Raw genomic sequence first — 24,886 nt, 5'->3', positions numbered from 1 at the left:
CACATAGGAAGACTCAGAAATAGCTCTACTTGCAGTTCAGTTCTTGACATTGCAATGAGGGAAACCCTTGTGGATACCATTATATATCTAACACCAACATGGTCTGAGAAATGCCTTACATAATATAGCTGTATTTGGGACATTAACTATATTCAGATGAGCAGTGTGCTATATGTGTTTACCCCATGTATCTTGTATAATACAATATTTATTGTAGCATGGTGGAAATTATTTATTTGTTGTCGATTCCATATGAATTTCTTTAAAAAGAGGAATATAGTAAATAGAGAAAAAGGTATAGAGTTGTAGTGACTGATTTACTGCTGCCTGGTCTCCAGTCACCAAGGTCTGGAAAGTATCAACTAGTCTTATTCCTAACTATCATGTGTCTTATTAACAGGGGCGGACTGGGAATTTAAAATGGCCCTGGAAAAAACTACAAAAGTGGCCCCATTTTATGGGCGGAGTAAAAACAAGTGGGTGTGGTCAGATTATGTGGGTGGAGTTATAACAGACAAATTGTTGGTAGATGGCCTTACTAGCAAAAGATGTTCTTGTTTTGCATTAAGTGAATCTAATGTGCAAAGAATGTTGCAAACACACGACCCGGTAAGCCTTAAATACCTTTCCCCTGTGCCATACATGTACAATTCAGAGAGAGAATATATGCTGCCTCCTATGTACAGGAATAATGCTACAATAACACATTTAGAATAACACATTCAAAATAAAACTACTACAATACCTTCTCCCATATACAACCCAACTACTATGATACTGCCCGCTGTGTACAAGAATATAACTACTATAATACTGCCCCCTATATACAAGAATATAACTACTATAATACTGCCTCCTATGTACAGGAATATAACTACTATAATACTGCCCCCTGTGTACAAGAATATAACTACTATAATACTGCCCCCTATATACAAGAATATAACTACTATAATACTGCCCCCTGTGTACAGGAATATAACTACTATAATACTGCCCCCTATGTACAAGAATATAACTACTATAATACTGCCCCCTATGTACAGGAATATAACTACTATAATACTGCCCCCTATGTACAAGAATATAACTACTATAATACTGCCCCCTATATACAAGAATATAACTACTATAATACTGCCTCCTATGTACAGGAATATAACTACTATAATGCAAAAAGAAAAGGAAGAGAAAAAATAGCTCACCCAGATAGATTCTCTTGTGGCCTGGTAGCGGCAGGTTGCACGGAGTCCAAGGTCCTGTCCGGTATCGGGACCACCGAGGAGGCAGATGGCAAAGAAAACAGAGATGCGGACTCCAGCAAAGAAGTTAAGAGCAAGTGAAGTTTTGTAAGATAAAAGTATTCAAAAAAATTTATTCCATCTTCATTAAAAGGAAAAAACTTGCAAATAGCAAGGTGGCAGGCATGGGATCACACAGACGACATGACATGAAAACACGGAAAAAGGGGGAGCTTGCGGTAGCGCGTTTCGGACCTTAAGCTGTATGGTCCTTACTCATACCAGGTATGGTATGGTCCGAAACGCTTAAGCTTAAGGTCCGAAACGCGCTACCGCAAGCTCCCCCTTTTTCCGTGTTTTCATGTCATGTCGTCTGTGTGATCCCATGCCTGCCACCTTGCTATTTGCAAGTTTTTTCCTTTTAATGAAGATGGAATAAATTTTTTTGAATACTTTTATCTTACAAAACTTCACTTGCTCTTAACTTCTTTGCTGGAGTCCGCATCTCTGTTTTCTTTGCCATAACTACTATAATACTGCCCCCTATGTACAAGAATATAACTACTATAATACTTCCCCCTATGTACAGGAATATAACTACTATAATACTGCCCCCTATATACAAGAATATAACTACTATAATACTGCCTCCTATGTACAGGAATATAACTACTATAATACTGCCCCCTGTGTACAAGAATATAACTACTATAATACTGCCCCCTATATACAAGAATATAACTACTATAATACTGCCCCCTATGTACAGGAATATAACTACTATAATACTGCCCCCTATGTACAGGAATATAACTACTTTAATACTGCCCCCTATGTACAGGAATATAACTACTATAATACTGCCCCCTATGTACAAGAATATAACTACTATAATACTGCCCCCTGTGTACAAGAATATAACTACTATAATACTGCCCCCTATATACAAGAATATAACTACTATAATACTGCCCCCTATGTACAGGAATATAACTACTATAATACTGCCCCCTATGTACAGGAATATAACTACTTTAATACTGCCCCCTATGTACAGGAATATAACTACTATAATACTGCCCCCTATGTACAAGAATATAACTACTAGAATACTGCCCATTATGTAGAAGAATATAACTACTATAATACTGCCCCCTATGTACAAGAAAATAACTACTATAATACTGCCCCCTATGTACAAGAATATAACTACTATAATACTGCCCCCTATGTACAAGAAAATAACTACTATAATACTGCCCCCTGTGTACAGGAATATAACCACTATAATACTACATATATACACAGAAGCGAACATGAAAAAAATCAGTATTTATCATATACAGCTACAGAAAACACATGAGATCCTCACCTATTGCATCCAGTGACATCAGGTGACGTTTCCTCGGATTGGAATCGTTCCTCATCTTCTCCTTTAGTTGCACCATCACCTTGTCTCTTCCTCCAGGTACACAGCATTCCTGCAGAGTTTACCACACAGACGTCTTATGTTCTACACCCAGACATATAATTAATGCCCCCTGCCCGCCCCAGACATATAATTAATGCCCCCCCCAGCCCAGACATATAATTAATGCTCTCTGCCTGCCCCATACATAGAACAATGGCCCCCCCGCCCCAGACATAGAATAATGCCCCCCAGACATAGAATAATGCCCCCCAGACATAGAATAATGCCCCCTGCCCTAGACATAGAATTAATGCCCCCTGTCCCAGACATAGAATTAATGCCCCCTGCCCCAGACATAGAATTAATGCCCCCTGCCCCAGGCATAGAATTAATATAAATAATGTCCCCATTCTATAACTTTAAAAAAAACAAAACATAATACTCACCTCTTTGGAGCAGGTTTCTTCCCGTCTTCCCTCGGTCTTCGGCGGCTTGGTGTAGAGGTGCGGGATAGTGACGTCACTGCTCCGCACCTCTTACACCAAGCCGCGGAGCTACATGGAGACAGGCGACAGCTGACGTCTGGTAAGTGTCAGCCTCCTCCACGCTACACAGGTCGCGCAATGACGTCATTTGCGCGACCTGTGCAGCTGCGTGTACACACAGATGCAGAAGCAGCGGTGCTGCGCTTCGTCTGTGTGCAAATTACTAGTACCTGCATTGTACGATCGTACGATGCAGGTACTATACAGTAAATGAAAATTTGTAGGGAGGGAGTGCGGGCCGGCCCCGTACCAGCTCCGGACCGGCCCCAGACCGGCCCAGGACCGACCGGCCCCCTGGGAAAATTCCCGGTGGGTACAATGGCCAGTCCGCCCCTGCTTATTAACCACTGTGACCATTGCGATGTTATGGGTTTTATTTGTTATGGTTATTTGTTTGCTAATACAATGAGATACAATTGTTTCTTTCCCACCGAGTCCTATATTGAGTTCTTACCAGTTCTTTTGTGTACATATTTTGCTTTAGGTTATTTACCGAACAATGTCACCGCCATATTCAGCTGTGGATCCCTATAGTGAAAAGGCGCAGGATCAGTTGAAAATAACTAACCTACGTGTACAGCTATTGAAGCAACAAAGTTGTCCATGTCAGAATAAGAATTTGGATATCAAGCCCCAGTCCCTAGCACACTATGCTGTTTATGACTTCATTGTTAAAGGAAGCTGCTTTTGTAATGGACATGCCGATCACTGTACACCGACAGAGGGATTTCGACAAGTCCGGACAACCAGCAAACTCCAGGTGGTGAGTATAAAATTATTTTGCAATAGAACTGAATTCAGGATACAACTGTTGATACTGCAGGCTAGGACTAAGGTCTGACGTGTGAAAGTTTGCATATCTGAAACCATTTTTTATGTTGCTGTATATGTTGTCCAAGTCAGCCTCATTTACTTTATGAACTTTACATGAGGTTCATATCAGACATTTTTAACACCAACAAGTATTCATTTTGAAATGTAAAAAATGGATGGGCTCTATAAAAGACAGATCACTGTTTTTCGGATCAATAAGCAATAAACAAAAAGCATGTCATACATAATATTGTTCATTGTCAAACAACACATTTGGATTTGAAAACAGCATTTCTCTAAAACTTCAGATACTCAAATTGTCTGCCAATTGCAGGGTTTACTCATTACAGGTAGTCTCCGACATAAAAATGCCCAATTTACAGATGACCCATAATTACCAGTCTGTTCCCTGTTACACTTACAAAATATTCCTATTCTGTCTTACCGTATATACAAATTCAACTTAAAAACAAACATGCAGAACCTTGTTCATAACCCAAAGACTGCATATATATTGAAACCCAGGCTTCTTATGGACCCTCACTTTTAGTATGGAATCTGAGGGATCCTGGTACTACAATACGGTAATGTAGCATCAGGTTAGTACCAATGCCTTTGTTTTTTATCACCAGCAACCATTGTGTTTCTTTGTTAACATGGTTTTAAATTCATTATCTTACAGAGGGTTTCAATGTTTGTGATATTTTTCCACTATCCATAGGAAAGATCATCAATATCAGGTCATTTGGGGTTCTGAGTGTTGGACCCCACGAATGTATCTCAACTCTGGAAAACCCCCTTTAATCTGAACAATAGTATTCATTTTTAAACAACGTAGTTCCATGACAACCTTGGTGATGATCATAGGAGATTCAGGGGCTTTTACTTTGGTTGATGATTGCCAATCTGTGTATTTAGAAGAAACCAGCTGCTATCACCTCCATGATCAATTGTGGTACTACAGAGCTAGGCATAGCGATGTACTCTGAGCAGTGGTTCAGCCCCAAGTTTCATACAGTTTTTTTTAGATACACTTCTGACTAGTATGACAAAAGGGGCCTAGCCTCAGTAAAAGGAAATGCACATAAAGTACTCCGACTAATAGGAGGTGCAAAGTGGGACTAGGGAGTCGCAAACACCCCAGATTTATCATCCAGCATCACACACATCAATCTGGTGCAGTATAACAACTTTCAGTCCAGTGGTGGAAAAACCATGGAATGGGTCACCAAGGTGGAACTCAGAGCCCTTTCTGTTGGCAAGCGGGATATCTTCCCACTTCCCACCACAGAGTTCACCAGACAGGACTCAAGGCATGGTCCAGCAGTCTCATAAATATGTCATTAATGTTAAAGGGGTTGTCTGAGTTTACTCTAGATCATATAACCAGCCGGGGGGGGGGGGGGGGGGGGGTTATGAAAAGAAAAAAGAGCTTATACTTACCTTCGTCGACACTCCCGTTGTCCTGCGTCGTCTCCCATCCCGTTTGTTTATAGAGGTAGGGCATGCCGACCCGACAACTTCTGGTCACTGGCTACAGCATTAAATCTAATGCAGTGTCCGGTGTGCAGCAGTGGTCGGGTCAGTGTCCTACCTCTGTAAACAAACAGTGGCACAACACATGAGACGACACGGGACAACGGGAGCACTGGCGAAGGTAAATATAACCTCTTTAATTTTCTTACTTTGTAATAAATATTTCTTCTTTTTTTAAAGTAACATTGTAGAAATTGATGCATTTCCAACTGAACTTTGAAAAGTGTTCTTTTGCATATGTTTTATCTACTTTTATTAACATGATGGTGACTTACAATTTTACATTCTACAGCTTTAACTTTGGTAATGTCCCAGTCATAAACAAAAATGTATATAAACTCTAAACTGATTCTCAAACATGTAATTTATAAAAATAAAATAAAAATAGTGGGCAACTAAAACAAATAGCCTGGTGAAGGCACAGCATTTCCCCATAAACTCTTAGGAATGTCATGTGAACTAGACAACTATTTGGTGCCATTCTCTAAAGGAACTTCCACTTCTAAATGTTGGCTAAATAAGTGAGTTCATACAGGGTTCAGCAAATATGAATTCTCTCACAGAAACCTCTATACTAGCCTGTAGACTGTAGTATACACAACCTCTCTGGATATCTGAATTCTGAAATTACAAGTACAACACATTTTGTACACCAGCTTAATATCTTGCAGCATCTGACAGAAGAGCACAGTATTTACTAATACATGGCCTGTGATACAGACAGCCACCCAGTATTGGAAAACTTTTCTTAATTATGGTTATTTTATTGGTTATTTAGTAAGATTTCTTTTAAATGTATAATGTTGCTAATCTTCTATGTGAACAGAACTCATTCATATTGATTTCCATCATACTGTATTAAAGATACCATGCACCATAAAGTAACACAGATGTTACCATAACCATACTTTAAAGAAACACCTTATAAAATGTGACTGGACGACTATAGCTTCATTACATATGATTACTTATTAAATGTTTATAAATGACTGTGGAGAACTTTTTGAGTAATACATGCTGCCTCTTGGTAGTACACCAAAAGTCACCGGAGCAATATCGAGTAGTTCTGTATGTCCTTGTAGAGTATTATAAAAGATTTACAGTATTATACACATCAGCTATATTCACACGGCCGTATGGGGGATGTATATGCGGCAATGGGCGCACGGCGCAGTATGGGGGTAGTACGCCGCACACGTGCTGCACCGTACCGCTCCGTATCCGGGAGAAAGATGTCATTCTTTACCCGGAATACGGCGTTGTACGGCATGTATAACTATGGAGAGGGGCGGGGTTAGCAGCTCACCCCATCCTCCTCTCCCCGGCACCAACGTGTGCTCGACGTACTATGGTACGGCGGGCACACGTTATTGTGAATGTAGCCTTAGTCTGTAATCCTTTTTTGGCCAGGCCCGTTTTCTCACATCCCCCATTTCAAAAGCTAAATTTTTTCATTTGACAAAGCCATATGAAGGCTTGTTATCTGCAGAACAATCTAAGTATAATACAGCAGAAACCTGTCCTTTATGGATAGGAATCAGCCTTCTCCAGCCATCTCCCTTGATGCATTTCTACATTGGGTAGTCGTAGAAGAGGTTAAAGATTTAAAACCTGTATCACTTATTTTGCCAGTGAGGAAAATGAAATTAGCAGATATGAATAATATGACAGCACTTTTCAGGAGATACAATATCAAAAGTTATGGATACATAAGGAGCTTCTCAGTTTTCTTAGGATAAATGAGATAATGCTTTTAGCTCTGTAAAAAAGGAATATTAAATGAAAGTCATTTTCATGTAAACACGCAGAGACACAGTTGTTGAGTGATGGATCTCTGCCTCACGCACGCCAAAGTGAGCAAACATTTCATGTTTTAGAAAGAAATGTCAGTCACGTCAAAATATTTTACATCTTCGCCCAGTACACCACAGCAGCCTTTGTGTTATGATGATATGTTTATCTTTCTTGCTTTGGCCCTGAAATCCTTTTTATTTAGTTATTTTATTATTCAGCCATCATAAACCACAGTGAACTTTTAGGCAGGTTTCACTTAGGTGTGTTTTTTCAAATAAACTAGCTGCAAGTATTTCCTGGATCGGTGGCCCAAACATGCTGCAGCTGAACTGAGCATAGCCCACTTAATCCAGAAGGCACATGTAGCAAGTTTCATGCTGAACAAAACTGTTTGCATTATTCCTATTCTAAAATATAAAAAAAAATCTATGTGTTTTACATTTCTCCTTAAATACTGTATATATTATATATGCAGTTTATATTTTCACAGTGTAAATGCTTTGTAATACATTGGACCCTTGGATTATGTGCATAATTAATCCTGGGAACATTCTTGTAATCCCTCAACATTAACCCCTTCATGGCCATTGGTGCTTGAATGTTGAGGTCAATTTTTGCAGTTCTGTTTTGCTCTTATTTAAATAACAATATCTTTCAAACTGCTTTACATATCATAATAAGTTGTACTTTGTTTTTATCACGACATGTAAGATTTTAACTTTTCAGAATAATATAAAAAATAATATTTTTTTGTTATAGATTTAGGACAAAGTACCGTAGTAAAAATGTGAAAATATTGACTTGTTTTGTAATTTTTACTATTAAAAATGTTAAATAAGCAGTACAGTTGTATAAACCTTTACCAAAATATTTCATAAAGTTGACCATTTTCAATGTACAGAGGGTGCATGGCTGGAGGGTGGCTCACTTCAAATGGTCATATCTCCTGAACCTAGAAACACAATTCATCCCATTAAAGAGAAAATTCTCCCCAGAACCGGAGATATCCACTCTTATAGTTACAGTCTGGAGGTTTTATATTTAAAAATCTTACATTTTTACTGTAACTTTAACAGTAAATATCTCCAGTTCTGTTTTACCTACAGAATATTAATATCACACCAAATGTGTGTTGCTGGTTGCTACCGTTTAGAAGACATGACCGACATTTATATAGCACGGTCATGTACAAATAGGACGTTTAGAGCTGTATGGCACTTGTGAAGGGGCTAAACAAGTTTCTCTGCAGACCAATGCATCCTGGTTTCTGTAACCATGGATAGTCGCTGGTGATTGATTCATGCAGCATTATTTATTTATTTATTTATTTATTTAATTATTCTATCACTTAAAGAATGGTTGGAATATTTTACAAGTCACCTTCTGTGGAAACCCTTCATCTTCATAGTCTGTAAGCTCTTGAGAGCAGGTCCTTCATTCCTATTGTTTTGCCTGATTACGTTATTGCTCTATAATGTCTTGTTTTATTTGTATATACCCTATGAGGTATACAGGCCTGTGGAATATCATTGCGCTATGTAAAGCTTTATTATTATTGATCCAAATCACTCATATATCAAAGAACTGATCTGGCAAGCTCTGTCCAGTTCTGTTTGCGCTATATTAATAAAGAAATAGTTATTATTAAGTAAGATTTCCCATAGGAAATCATTGAAACCCAGACAATAGGTTCCACAAGGACCTAATACGTCAGTTTACGGGCATAATTTGTGTTAAATCACTCGTACATAAAAGCAAGTTTTCCCATGGGAAAACACAGACAATTTGTTCCATGCACCCAAAATATTTAGTTATGTGTAGTGCACCATCTTGCCCCTTTATTTCTTATACTTGTTCAATATTATACGATTTTGTGAGTGAGGAAAGTACAGTAGACGGTGGGTAGGGCTTATATAATTTTGCTTTGAAAACAAGTTACAGTTTTTGTGAACTTGCAGATCAAGTTACTAATCTAAGGTTCCACTATATTTGGCTCAGTCTTAGCATTTTACTTTCCATACAAACATGAAAACTGAGATTACAGTTCAGTTACATCACACAAGGCTGTGTGTGTATTAAGATGTTACATAAAAGTTGAATTTACTAGGAAAGAATTGTTGACCATAGGGAATCATCACTAAGAAAATTAAAAAGATTTGCGGGCAGTGTTATAGGGCAGGGGAAGATAACCAGACAAAGGATTTTTATGGAAAGGATTTATTATATATTTTATTTAGTTAATTTCTAGGCTTTGGAATTCAGTTGATAGTTCTGCTGTTCCTGGGTGTGCACAAATATACTACAGACATGTGTACAGTTTTATACATGTGTCATTGACTTTATCTGCAAGTTTCTGTTGTATTAAAATGTGTAAGTAGCTACAACTACATAACTATATGAATCTGAACAATATGAATATTAAATTCCACGCTCAGTCCGAATCAGTTGAATTGTCAGACGGCCCGCCCCCCGATTTCAGTCGCATGAAATCTGGCGCGATTGTGTCAAAATCTGATCGCGTGTGACACAATCCCCATCTAAATCCCTGTCCCAGTGGCGCAAATCCGGAAAACCATGAACAGTCCGACAGAAGTGCAATCCGTGGACCCTTAGTAAATAAGCTCCATTGGGGCACATTTACTAAGGGTACGAACGCTGCATTTCCACCAGGTTTTTCTATTTCAGTTTTGCCCTGAATTGTCCCGGGTTTTTGGCGCACGCGATCGGATTGTGGGGCATTGGCGCCAGCTTGCATGCGACACAAATAGGGGGGCGTGGACGTCCGACAACCCGACTGTTTCGGACAAACCGCAGAATTTAAAAAGCAAATTGTGTTGCAAGATCAGCACTGACATGCATCGGGAAGAAGAAGGTGAACTCCGGCGGACCTCAGCGGGAGAAGCGACACATGCAGGAAATTGGACGTACAATCTTAGTGAATCGCGGCAGACCCGAATACCCGTCGGACATTTTGGATCGCCGGCGTCAACGAGACGGGTAATGTGCCCCATTATGTTTAAAAACCTTCCAGGAGAATGCAGTATGTGTGGTCAGGAACATGGTGTATGTCGAAAAAAAAAGAAGGAAAGGCTGTCCATTGCCTGTCCACTACTGATGAGTAGTAAATGAATAGTGTTATTTCTAGCAATTCATATTAATAAGAGAGTGAGCACTTTCATTTTAAATATAAAAAAAATATGGTTTTATATATTTTTTTATAGGCTAAATTGGGTTATAAATAAAATTTCTACCTACCGCCCTAATCACATATTGCTACAATTCTAACACCGATCTTCACTTTCTGGTCTCCTGACACAGGACATGACTGGAAATTCCTACTCTTCTACACTGGTGCTTTACCATCATTTTTTTTATCACTCTTTCACTTACATGACAGAACTGGCTTGATATTTTTCATACGTTTCTAATTCCAATTTTGTGTTTTGGCTTTTTAGGTTCATGGTCGATGTGTTTGCAAGCACAATACAGCCGGACCTCACTGTGAGCGGTGTGCTCCCCTGTATAATGACCAACCATGGAAGGCAGCAAATGGTAAAACGGGGGAAGCTAACGTGTGTGAAAGTAAGTACAGAGTATGAGAAAAGCCTTTTATATGTAAGCCACAAAGTAATAACCTGTTACCTTTTTACCTCCACTCATTTCATATTTGTTATTTTCACTTTATGATGTTTTGCTCTCAGAATGAAACATCTTTCCCACGATAACTAATTAGATTGTACTTCTTGTCACTGTAAAATTGCGAGGAATGGAAACTTTGTGACATTTCAGAATTGTAACATCTGTCTCAACTCTTCTGACCTTAAGAAGGGACAGTTCTTTGGACAAGAGCAGTGACTAAGATGCTAAGCACTCTTAGTGCTGGCATTGGGAGCTGTGAAACACAGAACCCTGTTTCCTTTTAGGCTCTGTACAGGATTATGAATAATAGAACAATTACATACCTATAAGGCTTTTTTACATCACATACTTATCCAAGAGGGGGGGGGGGGTGTGGTCTCCTTTTATTTCTATTTCTAAAAGTTGTATTTACTATAGGGCAATTTAGGACACCTTGTGATCCCCAGTGATCTACTGATAAATTAGCATAATAACTGGAATGTGTAATTAAATGCAGAACTAACCTTTCTGTTATTTTTCAATCGTTTTTATTATGTCAAATTGCAGTAGTAAAAAGTTCAACAATCTATCAGGTATTGTAATAGCTGTTTTCAGATGCATCTCTGTGTGAACTTTTGCAAGTCCTATTCATCAGCTTGCAGGCTCACAATGTCATATTTGAGACCGTAAAGTCCATGTCTTGAGAAACCAAGTGGAAGATTAAATGTACGAATGTGCGGAATATATTGTTCCTTCCCTGGGAAGTTCTATTTGTTTTAATATATAATACAATGCATGACAGAGCCTAAAAATGAACTGCTAATTCGGTTGATCGTTTTCTTCATGCTTGCTTTTAAATGTGCTTCTATCAGTTCTCAGTAAGCATACAAGCTCAGGAGAGGTAGATAAGGTCTCCCTCAATAACAGAGAGAAATAGCTACAGCCAGGTAGTGAGAATCAATTAAAATATAACTTTTACTTTATCCAGGTTAAAAACCAAACGACAATTAAAGATTACCACATATATGAGATTTGACGCACATCTTGCATGTAATACAATTCGGATTGTGCATATCAAATCAATGTACTTTGTGGCTCAGATTGTACAATGGGTGACCACTCACTCTTGTCTCTGAAAAAAACAGATGGACCGACTTATCAGGGAAATTCACCATAGAAGTCCCTGGGGTATCCCCTAACTCCCACAGGACTGATGTACTCCGCCCTAACAAGGACAGTATTGGGGACCTAGCCCTACATAAACTGCCTGTCATTTAGACAAGAGTGAGTGCCCACCCAGTGTACAATCTGGGCGACACAGTACATTGATTTGATATGCACAATGGAGCATGCACAATAGAAATTGTATTACACGCAAGACGTGTGTCAAATCACATATTTTAGAGTCCTTTGTTTGTTTTTTTACCTGGATTAAGTACTGTATTTACCAGATTATAAGGCGCACCATCAATAAATGCCTGTTAAAACGTCTAGGTTCATATATAAGGCGCACCGGATTATAAGGCGCACCTGATTATAAGGATGAATAACCAGCAGGTGGCAGACCTGTGCAAAGTTCAAGCAAACGTGTCTCCAGTGAGCAGAGCTCGGATCTCAGAGGTATGGGCTGTTAGGGCTAAATGTTGCAAGGGAGATGCTGCAGGGGATAAGCTGTCTCCCTCTGCCCCTTCTCTTTCCCTCCTCAGGCAGGGGGGGTTAGTCTTGTAGGATTCCCTGTGGCTCCCTCCCTTTCCCCTGTTACAGGGTTGGCAGGTATGGGGGTAAAATTGCTTACTCAGGCGGTTGATTAGGATTGCTGCGTGTTCGGCACTATGGCGCTGGTGGTACTGCCGGCCCTGCCAGTGTGGGGTATTGTGCCCGGTGTTAAGTGTGGGCTGGTGCAGGATATTGCTGGCGCAGAGCTCTTAAACACCCTTAAACGTTATACAGTACGTGTTGTCTGTAAGTACGGTTCATATAAAAGGCACACTGGACTATAGTCCGAAAAATATAGTAAAAGTTATGTTTTAATTGATTCTCACTAGCTGGTTGTACCTACTTCTAGCAGTTCTCAACCTGTTTTTTTCTTTTGTACTCTATGTAATATTATATTCTGCTACCATGGCATTACTGTAGTGGTTACTGTAACAGTGTTGCATTTCTGTATGATGCACTGTGATCAGTCCGTGGAGTCAGACCAATACACTGGTATGTTTACATCGGAAAAACACTGTGTGCAGCCAGCGTTATATTGTGTTGTGAACTGTCTTGTGTTGTGTACCTTCTTATAACTTGTGGCCCCTTATTCACTGTTCTCTCCTTGATAGAGTGTAAATGTAACGATCATGCTGACAGCTGTCATTTTGATATGGATGTATGGCTGACATCAGGCAACCGAAGTGGTGGAGTATGTGACAATTGTCAGCACAATACAGAAGGGATCCGCTGCCAGAGATGCAAGCCAGGCTTCTACCGTGATTTAAAGATCCCATTCTCATCATCGGATGCTTGCAAAGGTACTGTACATACACTGTTCTCAATCAATTTCTTACTAAAATTTAAATAAATGCTGCTGTATCCTGCCCATACATGTACACTGTCGCTGATTAACTATTGTTAGTCTAAGGCTGCTTTTTCTCCTTGCATTTGAATTGTGTTTGTGCAGTGGGGTGCAGCTACTCTCTAACTCAGATACGTTTAGACATAAACACTATTGGGAATGAGCAAAACATACTTTGCATTGTTTACCAGTAAAACACGTGCCGCTAGTGTCTGATCTTAGGTGTAAACAAGTTTGGGATAAGCTCCTACCCTCTGCAGTTGAATTGTATTTCAAAACGCAATTCAAGCGCAACAGGTAAATGTGGCTGGGCTGGCTGTATACTACAGGGGGCAGTCTGGGCTGGCTGTATACTACAGGGGGCAGGCTGGGCTGGCTGTATACTACAGGGGGCAGGCTGGGCTGGCTGTATACTACAGGGGGCAGGCTGGGCTGGCTGTATACTACTGGGGGCAGGCTGGGCTGGCTGTATGCTACAGGGGGCAGGCTTGGCTGGCTGTATACAACGGGGGCAGGCTGGGCTGGCTGTATACTACAGGGGGCAGGCTGGGCTAGCTGTATACTACAGGGGGCAGGCTGGGCGGGCGTTATACTACAGGGGGCAGGCTGGGCTAGCTGTATACTACTTGGGGCAGGCTTGGTTGGCTGTATACTACTAGGGGCAGGCTGGGCTGGCTGTATATTTACTGGGGGCAGGCTGGGCTGTCTGTATACTACAGGAGGCAGGCTGGGTTGGCTGTATACTACTGGGGGCAGGCTGGGCTGGCTGTAGACTACTGGGGCAGGCTGGGCTGGCTGTAGACTACTGGGGGCAGGCTGTATATTACTTGGGGTCAGGCTGGGCTGGCTATATACTATTGGGGGCAGACTGGGCTGGCTGTATACTACTGGGGACAGGCTGGGCTGGCTGTATACTACTGGGGGCAGGCTGGCTATATACAACTGGGGACTTGAGGTTTTCCCAGTTTTTGGTGATAAAATTATGGGTCTCGGCTTATACTCGGGTTGGCTAATACTCCAGTATATAGGGTAATCTGCATGCAACCAGTCATTTTCTGACCACACATTCCCTTTTAGACTGTAGAAAATAATAGAATATGTAAACATTGCCAGGGGTTAATCCATTTAGTAAATACTGGTTTGTTCTTGTAAGCTACCTCACATGTTATGCAGTGTGCAGGTGTCTGTAGAAAGGTGGAAGAAAATGAATAGAGTCAGAGCCAAGGTAAACAGAGACAGAATACAGACGTGTTGAAAAGATTGCACAAGTTTTAAATAGCTTAGAGCTTTCCTATAAGGCATACATTGTAACTTTCCTAAACTGGAAGTCGTACTTGGTCTGAATTACCTACTATCAAATTCATCAGTTACAATAACAATTGAAGGAAAAATCATATTATTATCAGGACACACGCAAAAGTAATTTCTTTTTGGACACAATTACTCTAATGTTTTTTGCATCACTATTAACAAAATAAGGATTAGGGTTTTACAGTTTTATAGAAAATGAGTTGGCCTATAAATGAAATTAAATAAAAATAAATAAATGAATAATTAATTAAACAATTAATTAATAATGAAATGAATTTATACCCACCTCACTAATTCCCCTGCTCCTAATAATCTGATAGTAACCAGGTGTATCAATGGAGAGAAAGATTTACATCTTGTACACAGGCAGCAGCGAGTTTTGCTGTTGCACAGTCCCAACTGACTGGAATTTATGTGGTAACATCCCAGCAGCATTAAAGGGGTATTCCAGGAATCAGCATAATTCATATATAAATGGGTCCTTAAAATATAAGCTAATATGTAATTAGTTGTTATTTAAAATGTTGCTCCCCTTAGCAGAAAAATGCTGGTGACATAGACTGTAATGAAGAATTAAAATGCTACTGGCCCTTTAATCAGTCCGTTAATTTCCTCAGTGCGGTCCGTTGCAGAGCATACACAGGACAGAAGATGGCCACTGGTCACATGTACACATCACCTGTCCTGCACCTGCCTGTGTATAAAGGTAGGGTGGCGAAAGTGCCGGTTTGTTGTGGGACGCGCTTCCCAAACCGGCACTTTCGCCACCCTACCTTTATACACTGCACCATCCGGCACCACCCAGTACCGGAACCCGGTTAGACGCTGCATACCCACTCTACCATATCTCCAACCCCTGCTCCAACACACTAGACACAAGGTGCACCAGGTGAGCAGATTTCACAAACTTCAATTATTCCTCTCTAAGTATCACTAGGGGCGCCGCCCGTGTCTCTTTCTTTTTATTTTCCCTGCACCTGCCTGGGCAGGTCATGTGATCACCACTAAGTTTGGCTGTAGTCGGTTGGTTGCAGTGCATCCAGTATGGCCAGTGTTTTGGTGATTACAGCTACATTTCATTACTATGGTAACAGAGCAAGAAAACCTGTTACATCATTACTAGGAGCAGAGCATAAGACGTAGGAGGAGTTACTGAGAACTAAAGGATCTTGGGACTTGTAGTTTCCAGTGGTGGCCATCTTAGTGATAACTTTAGAGAGGCAGTAAAATTTTGTGAATCATAAAATCAAACTATTTGAGCTCCATTTTGTGACTATTGACATTAAGTTTTGTTACATTTATTTATTTACAGCATTATGGGTTTTTGTATTAGAAGTTCATATTCCGGGAATACCCCTTTAAATATATTGGGGTAGGGGATGTATTGTTGCAATAATGTCAGTTGTGGCTTCAAAATCTCTCAAAAGTGTTACATCTCCCATGGCTGTTTAGCAGGGAAGTGGGGACTCATTGCATCATGTATTGCTATTCTATAAATAGCCGCTATAATGAACAAAGTACCTATAATGCAAGGAGTCCCTTCCCAGCTGTGTGGTCAGTCGGTGAAACAAGACACTCGGCAGTCTGACCACAGTAGTATGAAGACAAACAATGCAGCCTGACTCAGAACTGCAGGTAACTAACAAAATGTAGTATTTTATCATGGAACAAACAACTTTTAAAGGATAGTGGACTCTTAGGGCCAGTTGATAATTCAGTTATTTAATTATTTCTTTGCATCAGTTATTGTACACTTAAACCAGATGTAGAACTACACCAGCAAAAGAGATTATGGAAAGATTTGCAAAAGTTCTTTGTATTTGACCACTAATGGTTTTGGCTTACCATAAATGACCAACAAAAAGAGTGACAAGTAAACTGTGAAAAGGTGAACTGGTCCTAACTCTCTAGAACACCCTAGAACAGTGATGGCGTACCTATGGCACAGGTGCCAGAGGGGGCACTCAGAGCCCTTTCTGTGGGCACCCAGGTTGTCATACCAGGACAAAGTTCATCAGACAGGACTTGAATCTTACTGCAGGAAGAGTGAAAAGGTGTGAACAGGGCCAGATAACCTTGTGAGGTCCTCTTGCTGGCCACATGATGCCTGAATTTGCTCTTCTGCTTTCAACTTTATTGGTGTACTCAAGAGGTCGATACAAGAGGTTGAATGTTGTAGAATAACAGGGAGCAATAATTTACTGTTTAAATTGTCATATTGGCACTTGATGTTAAATAATTAGGTTTTGGTTCTTACTTGGGCTACCGGTCTCTAAAAGGTTCGCCATCACTGCCCTAGAACACTCTAGAACACCCAGACACTACAGTGTAGTAAACACATTTTGAAAAATGAATGCTTTGTATCCAAAGTTTTTGCAGATGAATCACATTTCTTTCATGTTTCACCTATAATTATTGCAACTGCTTCAAAAACCGTGAGTCCTTGTACCAGGCTCAATGCTAGTTACTAGTTCTGTCCAGAATTGTGAAGTACCATCACTTCCACAGTAATTACAGTCAGCCATATCTCTCAATAAAGCATTGTTCATTAAATATTGCCAAATATGTCACAGCTCCTCCAATTTTAACCTTGCTGCTGACACCCTACCCATATAACAGACAGGACCAGGAAGGTGCAGTACATAGGGGCACATTTACTAAGGTCCTTGCAACAGTTTTCTGTCCGACTTTGCATGTTCTTTTCGGTGCTAACTGCTTGCAGAAGTATTTAAGAAGTGAGAAAAGTGAGACACATTTCTGGTGCACACAACACTTTGTTGCGCACCCTGAATTATACATAGGCAAACACACTTTTAGTAAATGTGCCCCAAAGTGATTTATGTGCATGTTACATTTTCTGCAGTGTATAAAAGAGGAAGATGGGGGGTTTTTATTTGTCAAAGGAGGTACATAAAAATACATACTTTTACAACCTGAAGCACGATCAATGAAAATATACATGTTTCAAAAACAGTATCTAGTGTCAGTGAAATAAGACACAAACCCTCCTTGGCCCACCAAATTCTCTATAATTTTCTTCATGTAATATAAATATAGGCATTTACCACGCCCAACTGAAATACAACTTCGACCTTAAAAGAAATGTATACATGCTCTGACGTATCAGTAACTAATTATAACAATAACAATCCTTGGTAGGATGAAAACTACTTTGGTTTCAGGGAAGGTGGATGTTAATGACATATGATAGAAGAAACAAATACTCCTGAGCCTTCAAGACAAAGACAGGTATCCCTGTGTCCTGATGGTTGCACAGAATGGGGCAGATTTATCAAGCTGTCTGAAAGTCAGAATATTTCTAGTTGCCCACGGCAACCAATCACAAATCAGCTTTCATTTTACCAGTGCTCATGAATATTTTAAAGGGGAGCTGTGATTGGTTGCCATGGGCAACTAGAAATATTCTGACTTTCAGCCAGCTTGATAAATCTGCCCCAATGACTTGACATGTTGTTTCTGAATATTAAAGACTGTAGAAAAAATGTATCACGGCCTGTTATGCTTTCCTCCCTGTTATGCTACCTCCACTCCAAGTAGGCCAACCTGGCATGTGGACGCACCGGCGCATCTCTTGCGCTGGCCAGTAGTGAAATCATGACTGCTGCACGATGCACCGATTCATTTTACATTCCCACACTGTGTCTCTAGAAATTGTCCAGACATAAAGAAACTGATACTATTGTTAAATGCTTGGAGTCAGCTTGTGTTTGACATATAATTCAAAGAACACTCATTGAATACATACTGCTGTATATGACAGCTTATAACAGAATAAACAAAGTAAATTAAACATGGCTAAAATTGAAAGTGAAAGACAGTATTGTATTCCTAAAATATTTTAAATTGTTTTTTCCTTGTGATACTATAAAATAACCAAAGATTTTCAACTGATGATAAACTACTACCTGGTTCATACAGGACTTTTAACAGTGCAACAGTCGCAAAGGCCCTCGCCTTAATATTGTGTAATAGGAAAATTTGGCACAGCTTAAACTATATGGCTTTAAGTAAGACATTGCTGTAGCTTTCATCCATTTTCTTTTTTCTTACTCCAATTTGGCATAGATTTTCCTGCTTTAAAGTAACTGATAAATAGTGTCTAGAAGTGATTATTAACTTTTAGAAACTTCAGTAAAATAATTACATTACCCCAGGCAAATCACAGTTACAAATAGTAACACACTACAAAGTAAAGTTTCCCTCTTAGACCTATTGTACACAAACTTTTCTCTGGTCGAAAACTACAGTTCTCTTGTCCGTTTTTTTTTAAATCAGTGTGTCTTCAGTATTTTTTTTAAGTTTCTGAGCTGTACGTCCACAGAAACTGTGTGCATGTCCTCCCTGGGTTGGCACGTGGCTGAGTGGGTAGCACTTGTGCCTTGCAGCGCTGGGGTCCTCAGTTCAAGTCCCACCCAGGTCAACATTTGCAAAGAGTTTGTATGTTCTATCCATCTTTGTGGGGTGTGTCCTCCAGTTTCCATGTTTATGTAGGTGTCCTCCAGTGGCTTTACTTTATGTACATGCTCAGTAGTGAAGCTTCTCTTCTACAGATCAGAAATAAGGCTTTGGAATGAATGCCAGGAAAACAGGGCTGTGGAGTCGGTGACCATTTTGGTAGTGTTGGAGTCAGAGTTGGAGCTAGGGAAATTGAGGAGTTGGAAAAATGTGGCTTACCGACTCCACAGTCCTGTACATGAGGACATGAGCTAGCTACAAAAAAACCTGCAGTTTTTAAGTCTAGTATACTATATAAAAAATTAAGGAACCAGCAAATACAAGGATGAGGAAATGGCAATTAGGCCAGAGGACAGCTGTAGCTGCAGCTAACCTGTAGTCATTTACATTGGCACCTTAGTGGATGAAGTTTATCCCATCCACATTTTGCAATAAAATCGAGCAGTGTAAAGTGCTGCAGGTTTTGAATCTGTAGTACGTATGGTAATTATTGCTCTGCTCTGAATAAAAGCTACAGCAGGGTCCTGGTTGGAAACTATGTCAGTCTCTACGACTGTAGAGAGCAGGTTATTCCTGGATCTGTAACACCTTCCCAATTAAAATTTACAGATCTGCAGTCTTGGATTAAGTCAAAGTTAAAAATTTTTAAGGGTCTTAACTTAATTTTTAGTGGGCAACAAAAAAAAGGTTAAAAACAGAGTCCACCTCACCACTTCAGCTCTTGACTTCCTAGGTGCAGGGAGAAGTATATATCAAAGCCTGGACGACTCAGTAAGGTTGCAACCATGACTAAGTCCTTGGGACAAAACTCGTTGGTTTTACTGTTTCCTTACCCGGGATATAATGTTTTATATGGATTTTATAAAGTATTAAAAAAAGAAAGATGTGTTTTAATGATCCCTATGAATGTGCTGGAGTTCATGCTTTTCTTCAATAAAAATATTCTGTTCTTCCACTTGGTGCTGTTGGCAAATTAACTATTGGATAAATATACATATATAAATGGCATTTATAATGTTCTTTCACAGTAAATCTATCTACCAGTTAGTATTGTGCTTAAGTTATAATAAAGCTTTTTTCGTTGTAACTTCTCCTGTGTAGTACTGCTTGGAGATTTGTTAAACACAGACATTTCTGGCAATTTTTCTAAACATAATCTGAAATGAATTAAAAAGAAATGGCAAAAATAAAGGACTGATATGACTGCTTCCAGCTACAGAAGATCCAGTCCAGGCTTTGGCTAAATAAAATGGTAGCCAAGACTTATTTGGCAACTTTCCAAGAAACGATGTGTGTGTTAAACCGCCCTTTCTTACACTCCCTATTCCTGAGAGCTCATTCTAATTTAGTATTTTCCATTGTTCAGATCATTACTTTGCAATGTTTACTTTTAGAAATACCAAATGTATTGTGTGCTGAAATGGAGAAGATAACCCTTTTGGACTTCCTGCTCAGGGAGTAAAAAAAATGCATGTTTAATTATATATGCAAAAAAACATTTTCAGTTTTTTAACAGGCAGGAGATGCAAGGCAAAATGCCACCTTTGGCCAAAAAATAGCAGGGGTGATTTTATCTTGTTATAAAACACATTCATTTATTAGCTGCTGAAAATGCTGCTGTTGCATGGATTAATTTTTTTGACAGAACTTCAAAAATGTAACTATAAAGGCCAAGAAAATGAGAGCAGATAAACATAGTTCAATGACTGTGTACTTTATTAAAAACAATCACAAATATTGTTCTTTGTCACATTATGACTCTTATTCGTATGGTGGTATGATGGAAGATAGCTTGGATGTTTAAAAAAAAAAAAGTTCCTGTGTGCAGTGTGTGAAGATAATTTCTCATGTAGCCATGTTGTCCCTTAGAAACAAGATATCTTCCTCGGATATGACCACCTCAGATTTTGGCAGCAGTGGCCAGACCTGCAGTATTGAGCCCTACCTGACCACATGGATTCTGCAATCATTACTACAGGACGACTGTGGGACCTGCAGTAACTCCCGGACATTTCGTATACAAACACCCTTTGTGTCTTTGTGCAATCCCTCCAGCAGAGGTGGCCGTATCCAAGGAGCCAATCTTGTTTCTAAGGGACCATATGACTACATTTATGAGAAATTATCTTCACACAGGTAAATTTAATAACATCTAATTGAAGAAATATATAAATATGACAGATTAATGAAACTGAATGTGAATGCCGAGACGAGAATACCCCTTTAATGTACCTTATAGTTCTAACGTCTCCTGATACCTTGTATAGACAAAATAGGACCCTGGGCAAACAGCTTAGAATGGGTTAAAAAAAAAAGCAATACTCATGCCATTGCTGAAGCGTGCATTTTTTGTTGTATTAAATAAAACAAAAGGAAAGATTCTTTCCATGAATGATAGTTAATGAGAACTCATGGAGAAAAAAGGGCTTTAATTTGCTCTTTATTCACAGAAGAGCGTAACATGTGCACACCAGATTTACTAAGGCTGGGTTCACACAAAGCGTTAATAAAGCATTAACTTTGCGTTTATTTAAACAAAATATTAACAATGGGGAGATTATTAAAGGAAATCTACCACCTGATTCAATGATGGTAGATCACTTTCACATGTGTGCCTCTTCTTCTTGTGTCTGGAACAGTGTTTGGTTTATCCTTGGGTTCCCTGTATTTGCTAAAAATAGCTTTTAAAAAGAAGCAATGTTATATGAGCCTCTCTTGGCTCCACCTTGTTTTAATTTATTCTCTACTTGGCTGTAACCTCGTTTGCCTCTATTTTCCTTGCACCGCTGGCTGCGCAATGAAGATACTACGTCACATGCGCAGGATTTACAGAGAGCCAACTGATCGGCTCTCTGGCTATAGTAGGGTCTGGACAAGGTGAGCAGCCAAGGAGTGGAGGCTCATTTGCATATATTTTAAAGCTATTAGCAAATACAGGGGACCCAACCCCAGGATAAAGAGGATAAAACAAACATTGATCCAGACACAAGAAGAAATGCGCAATAAACAAATTGATACATCTCACCTAATGAGATTACATCTTGTTTAAGTAAACACAATGTTAACACTATGTAAATTCAGTGCATTTGGGCCTTACCCGCAGCCTTTGTATTGCATTTCAAAACGCAATGCTACATGTGAACCCTGCCTTGAAGATTCCAACCACAGCTGTCGTGTGCTGAAATGAAATCTACAACAGCCTGGCGTAGATAAACCCTTGTCAATAGGGTGTTTAACTACATATTCTTGCATTTCCAGCAGTGAATGGACAGTTCCATATTGTCTAATGATCCTTAGGAAATCTCATTCATTGCGAGCCCTGGACTGGACAACCAGTGTAGCGTCCTTTAAATTAGAACACAGTTTGGCCACATGACACCTGTTCTTTCTATTCTTTAAGATAGCACACAGATAGGGGCGTGGCCTGATGCCGACCTAGGAGGACGTGCACCGCGGAGCTCCCGGGACCTGGCACCCTATCACCCTTCCCAGGCAGCCATCCTTACCTGTACCCCCTCCAGTCTGCTCCCCGGTGCCGCGGGTACTTGCCCCCATACTCCGGTGGCGGTATCGCGGCGGTCACCGGCTCCGTGAGGTCCCCTCCAGCACTTCACCTCCTGCGGCCTTCCACGTGTCCCGCGCGGCGGCGGGACCATAGCCGCCCGGCATCGCGGCTGTATACCGGAGAGGTGCTGAATACCGGGGGAGGGAACCCCCCCCCCCCCCGTGCTGTGCCGCCGACCCGCTGTGCTGCTGACCTGGGGGATCGTGGCAGCGCTCCAGCCAGCCCTGTATCCGGCCGGAGGCGCCATCTTACTGGACTCCCCTGCGCTGCCTGAGGCCTAGGCGCGCAGGGTTAACCCTGTCACTGCCGGACTGCAGCCAGGAATAAGGTAGGGAAGTAATTCCCCTGCTACTGCCCTCCTCTCACCTGGGGACCCCAAGCTGTGCAGCCCACCATACTCCCAGTGACCCCCTGCTCCTGGGTTTTGTTTTATATTAACCCTTGCAGTGCCGCTGCAATAGTCCACGTGGGTCTGGACTGTATCTCTGCTAATTACTGGACGCTAGGCTCCTCGATTGTTTATCACTGGCCCCCTCTGTCCAGACGCCATGGGTAACCGGAGGAGGACGGCTAAATTGCAAAAAGCGGCGTCCGGGGTGTCTGCGCCTCCATCGGATGATGAATCCATCCATGAAGATCCTCCATTCCAGTCCCTGGAACCCCTGGATGCGCAGGAATGCTCCACATCACAAGCCGTTCTTGCACAGATACAGTCAAACGCTGCAAAAAAATTGGGGAGATTCTCCCGCACACAGCCCTGCTCTCCTCAGGGGTCCCCAAACTCCTCTCCCTCCCTCTTTGAAGGCTCCCAGAGCCCGCCGCAGCTTGTAAGTTATGAGGAGGGCGCTGATCCGCCTGACGTGGCCACTGAACTGGACCGCAAATTTGCAGAGGTGCTGGCGGCCATTAATGGGTGCCAATCCAAACTGGTTACCAAGGTGGATGAGCTGCGACAAGACTTTGTTCTTTTAAGACACGATGTTCACAAAGCCAAAGAGCGAATAACAGAAACTGAACGCAGAATATCTGAAGTGGAGGATGTCCAGAGGCCTATGCCGACACAGATAAGAGAGCTTCAGCGCCAAATGTCTGCTTCCATCGACAGAGCTGATGACCTCGAAAACCGCCTGCGACGGAACAACGTCAGAGTGGTTGGCCTCCCCGAAAAAGTGGAGGGGTCTGACCCGGTATCCTTTTTTGAAAATTGGCTCAAAAATATGCTGCCTGCAGATACCTTCTCCCCGTTCTTCACAGTAGAAAGGGCCCATCGTGTGCCATTCCGCCCTGGCCCCCCAGGGGGCAATCCAAGACCCTTCCTGGCCCGGCTGCTGCACTTTAGGGACAGGGACTCTATCCTCAGGGCTGTCCGTACCAAGGGAGAAATTCTCTATGCCAACAGCAGAGTGTCCTTCTACCCTGATTTCTCTGCATCCGTCAGGAAACAGCGAGCACAATTCACCGAGGTCCGTGCCCGTCTCCGTGACAAGGGGTATAAATACTCCATGATGTACCCTGCCAAGCTCCGAATAGTGGATGGTCAGAAGACTCGATTCTTCACTTGCCCAACCGAAGCACTTCACTGGGCTGATGCAGCTCCACGGGCTCCAGCTGCAAGGCCCGCACCTCCTGAGTGACTGGACTCACATATCCTTTTGTCTGATGTGCAGTGACTGTGCTGGACTTGGTCCTGAGTGGTTATCCAGGGGTCCCAAATCACTGTTACAGTATTCTAATATTTGTTTACACTTTACGTGCCTCACAAATGTACCCTGTGATTGATTTGCGCATTCTTCTTGGTCATCTTGACCAGTGCGCCATTTATGGCACTCCATTCTCTCCCTCCCTCCCTCCCCCCCCCCCCTTCCCACCTCCCCCTACCATTACCTCCCCCTACCATTACCTCCTTGCGTCTTCCTTCTTCCCCCCCCCCCCCTCCCCTATTTCCTCTTGGTTCTTTCTAAATATGGCTGCCTAATAACCTCCTGATCATCTATTCATTAAGGGTTGAAGGTCCCG

General features: G+C 41.2%; 1 protein-coding gene across 1 annotated transcript in view; it reads left to right on the top strand.

Annotated features, from left to right (window-relative positions):
- Nucleotides 1-24,886, top strand: part of NTN4 (netrin 4) — a 62,809-nt gene that overhangs the window by 20,451 nt on the left and 17,472 nt on the right. Inside the window, exons 3-5 of the mRNA XM_072146600.1 lie at nt 3,682-3,960; nt 10,796-10,922; nt 13,286-13,474. Coding sequence (XP_072002701.1) covers nt 3,682-3,960; nt 10,796-10,922; nt 13,286-13,474 — 595 coding nt within the window. The remainder of the gene's footprint in view (nt 1-3,681; nt 3,961-10,795; nt 10,923-13,285; nt 13,475-24,886) is intronic.

This window comes from Engystomops pustulosus, chromosome 4 (assembly GCF_040894005.1).
Source record: "Engystomops pustulosus chromosome 4, aEngPut4.maternal, whole genome shotgun sequence".
Classification (NCBI taxonomy): Eukaryota; Metazoa; Chordata; class Amphibia; order Anura; family Leptodactylidae; genus Engystomops; species Engystomops pustulosus.
Note: the sequence above shows the minus strand (reverse complement) of the source record. Positions and strands in the feature narration are given on the sequence as shown.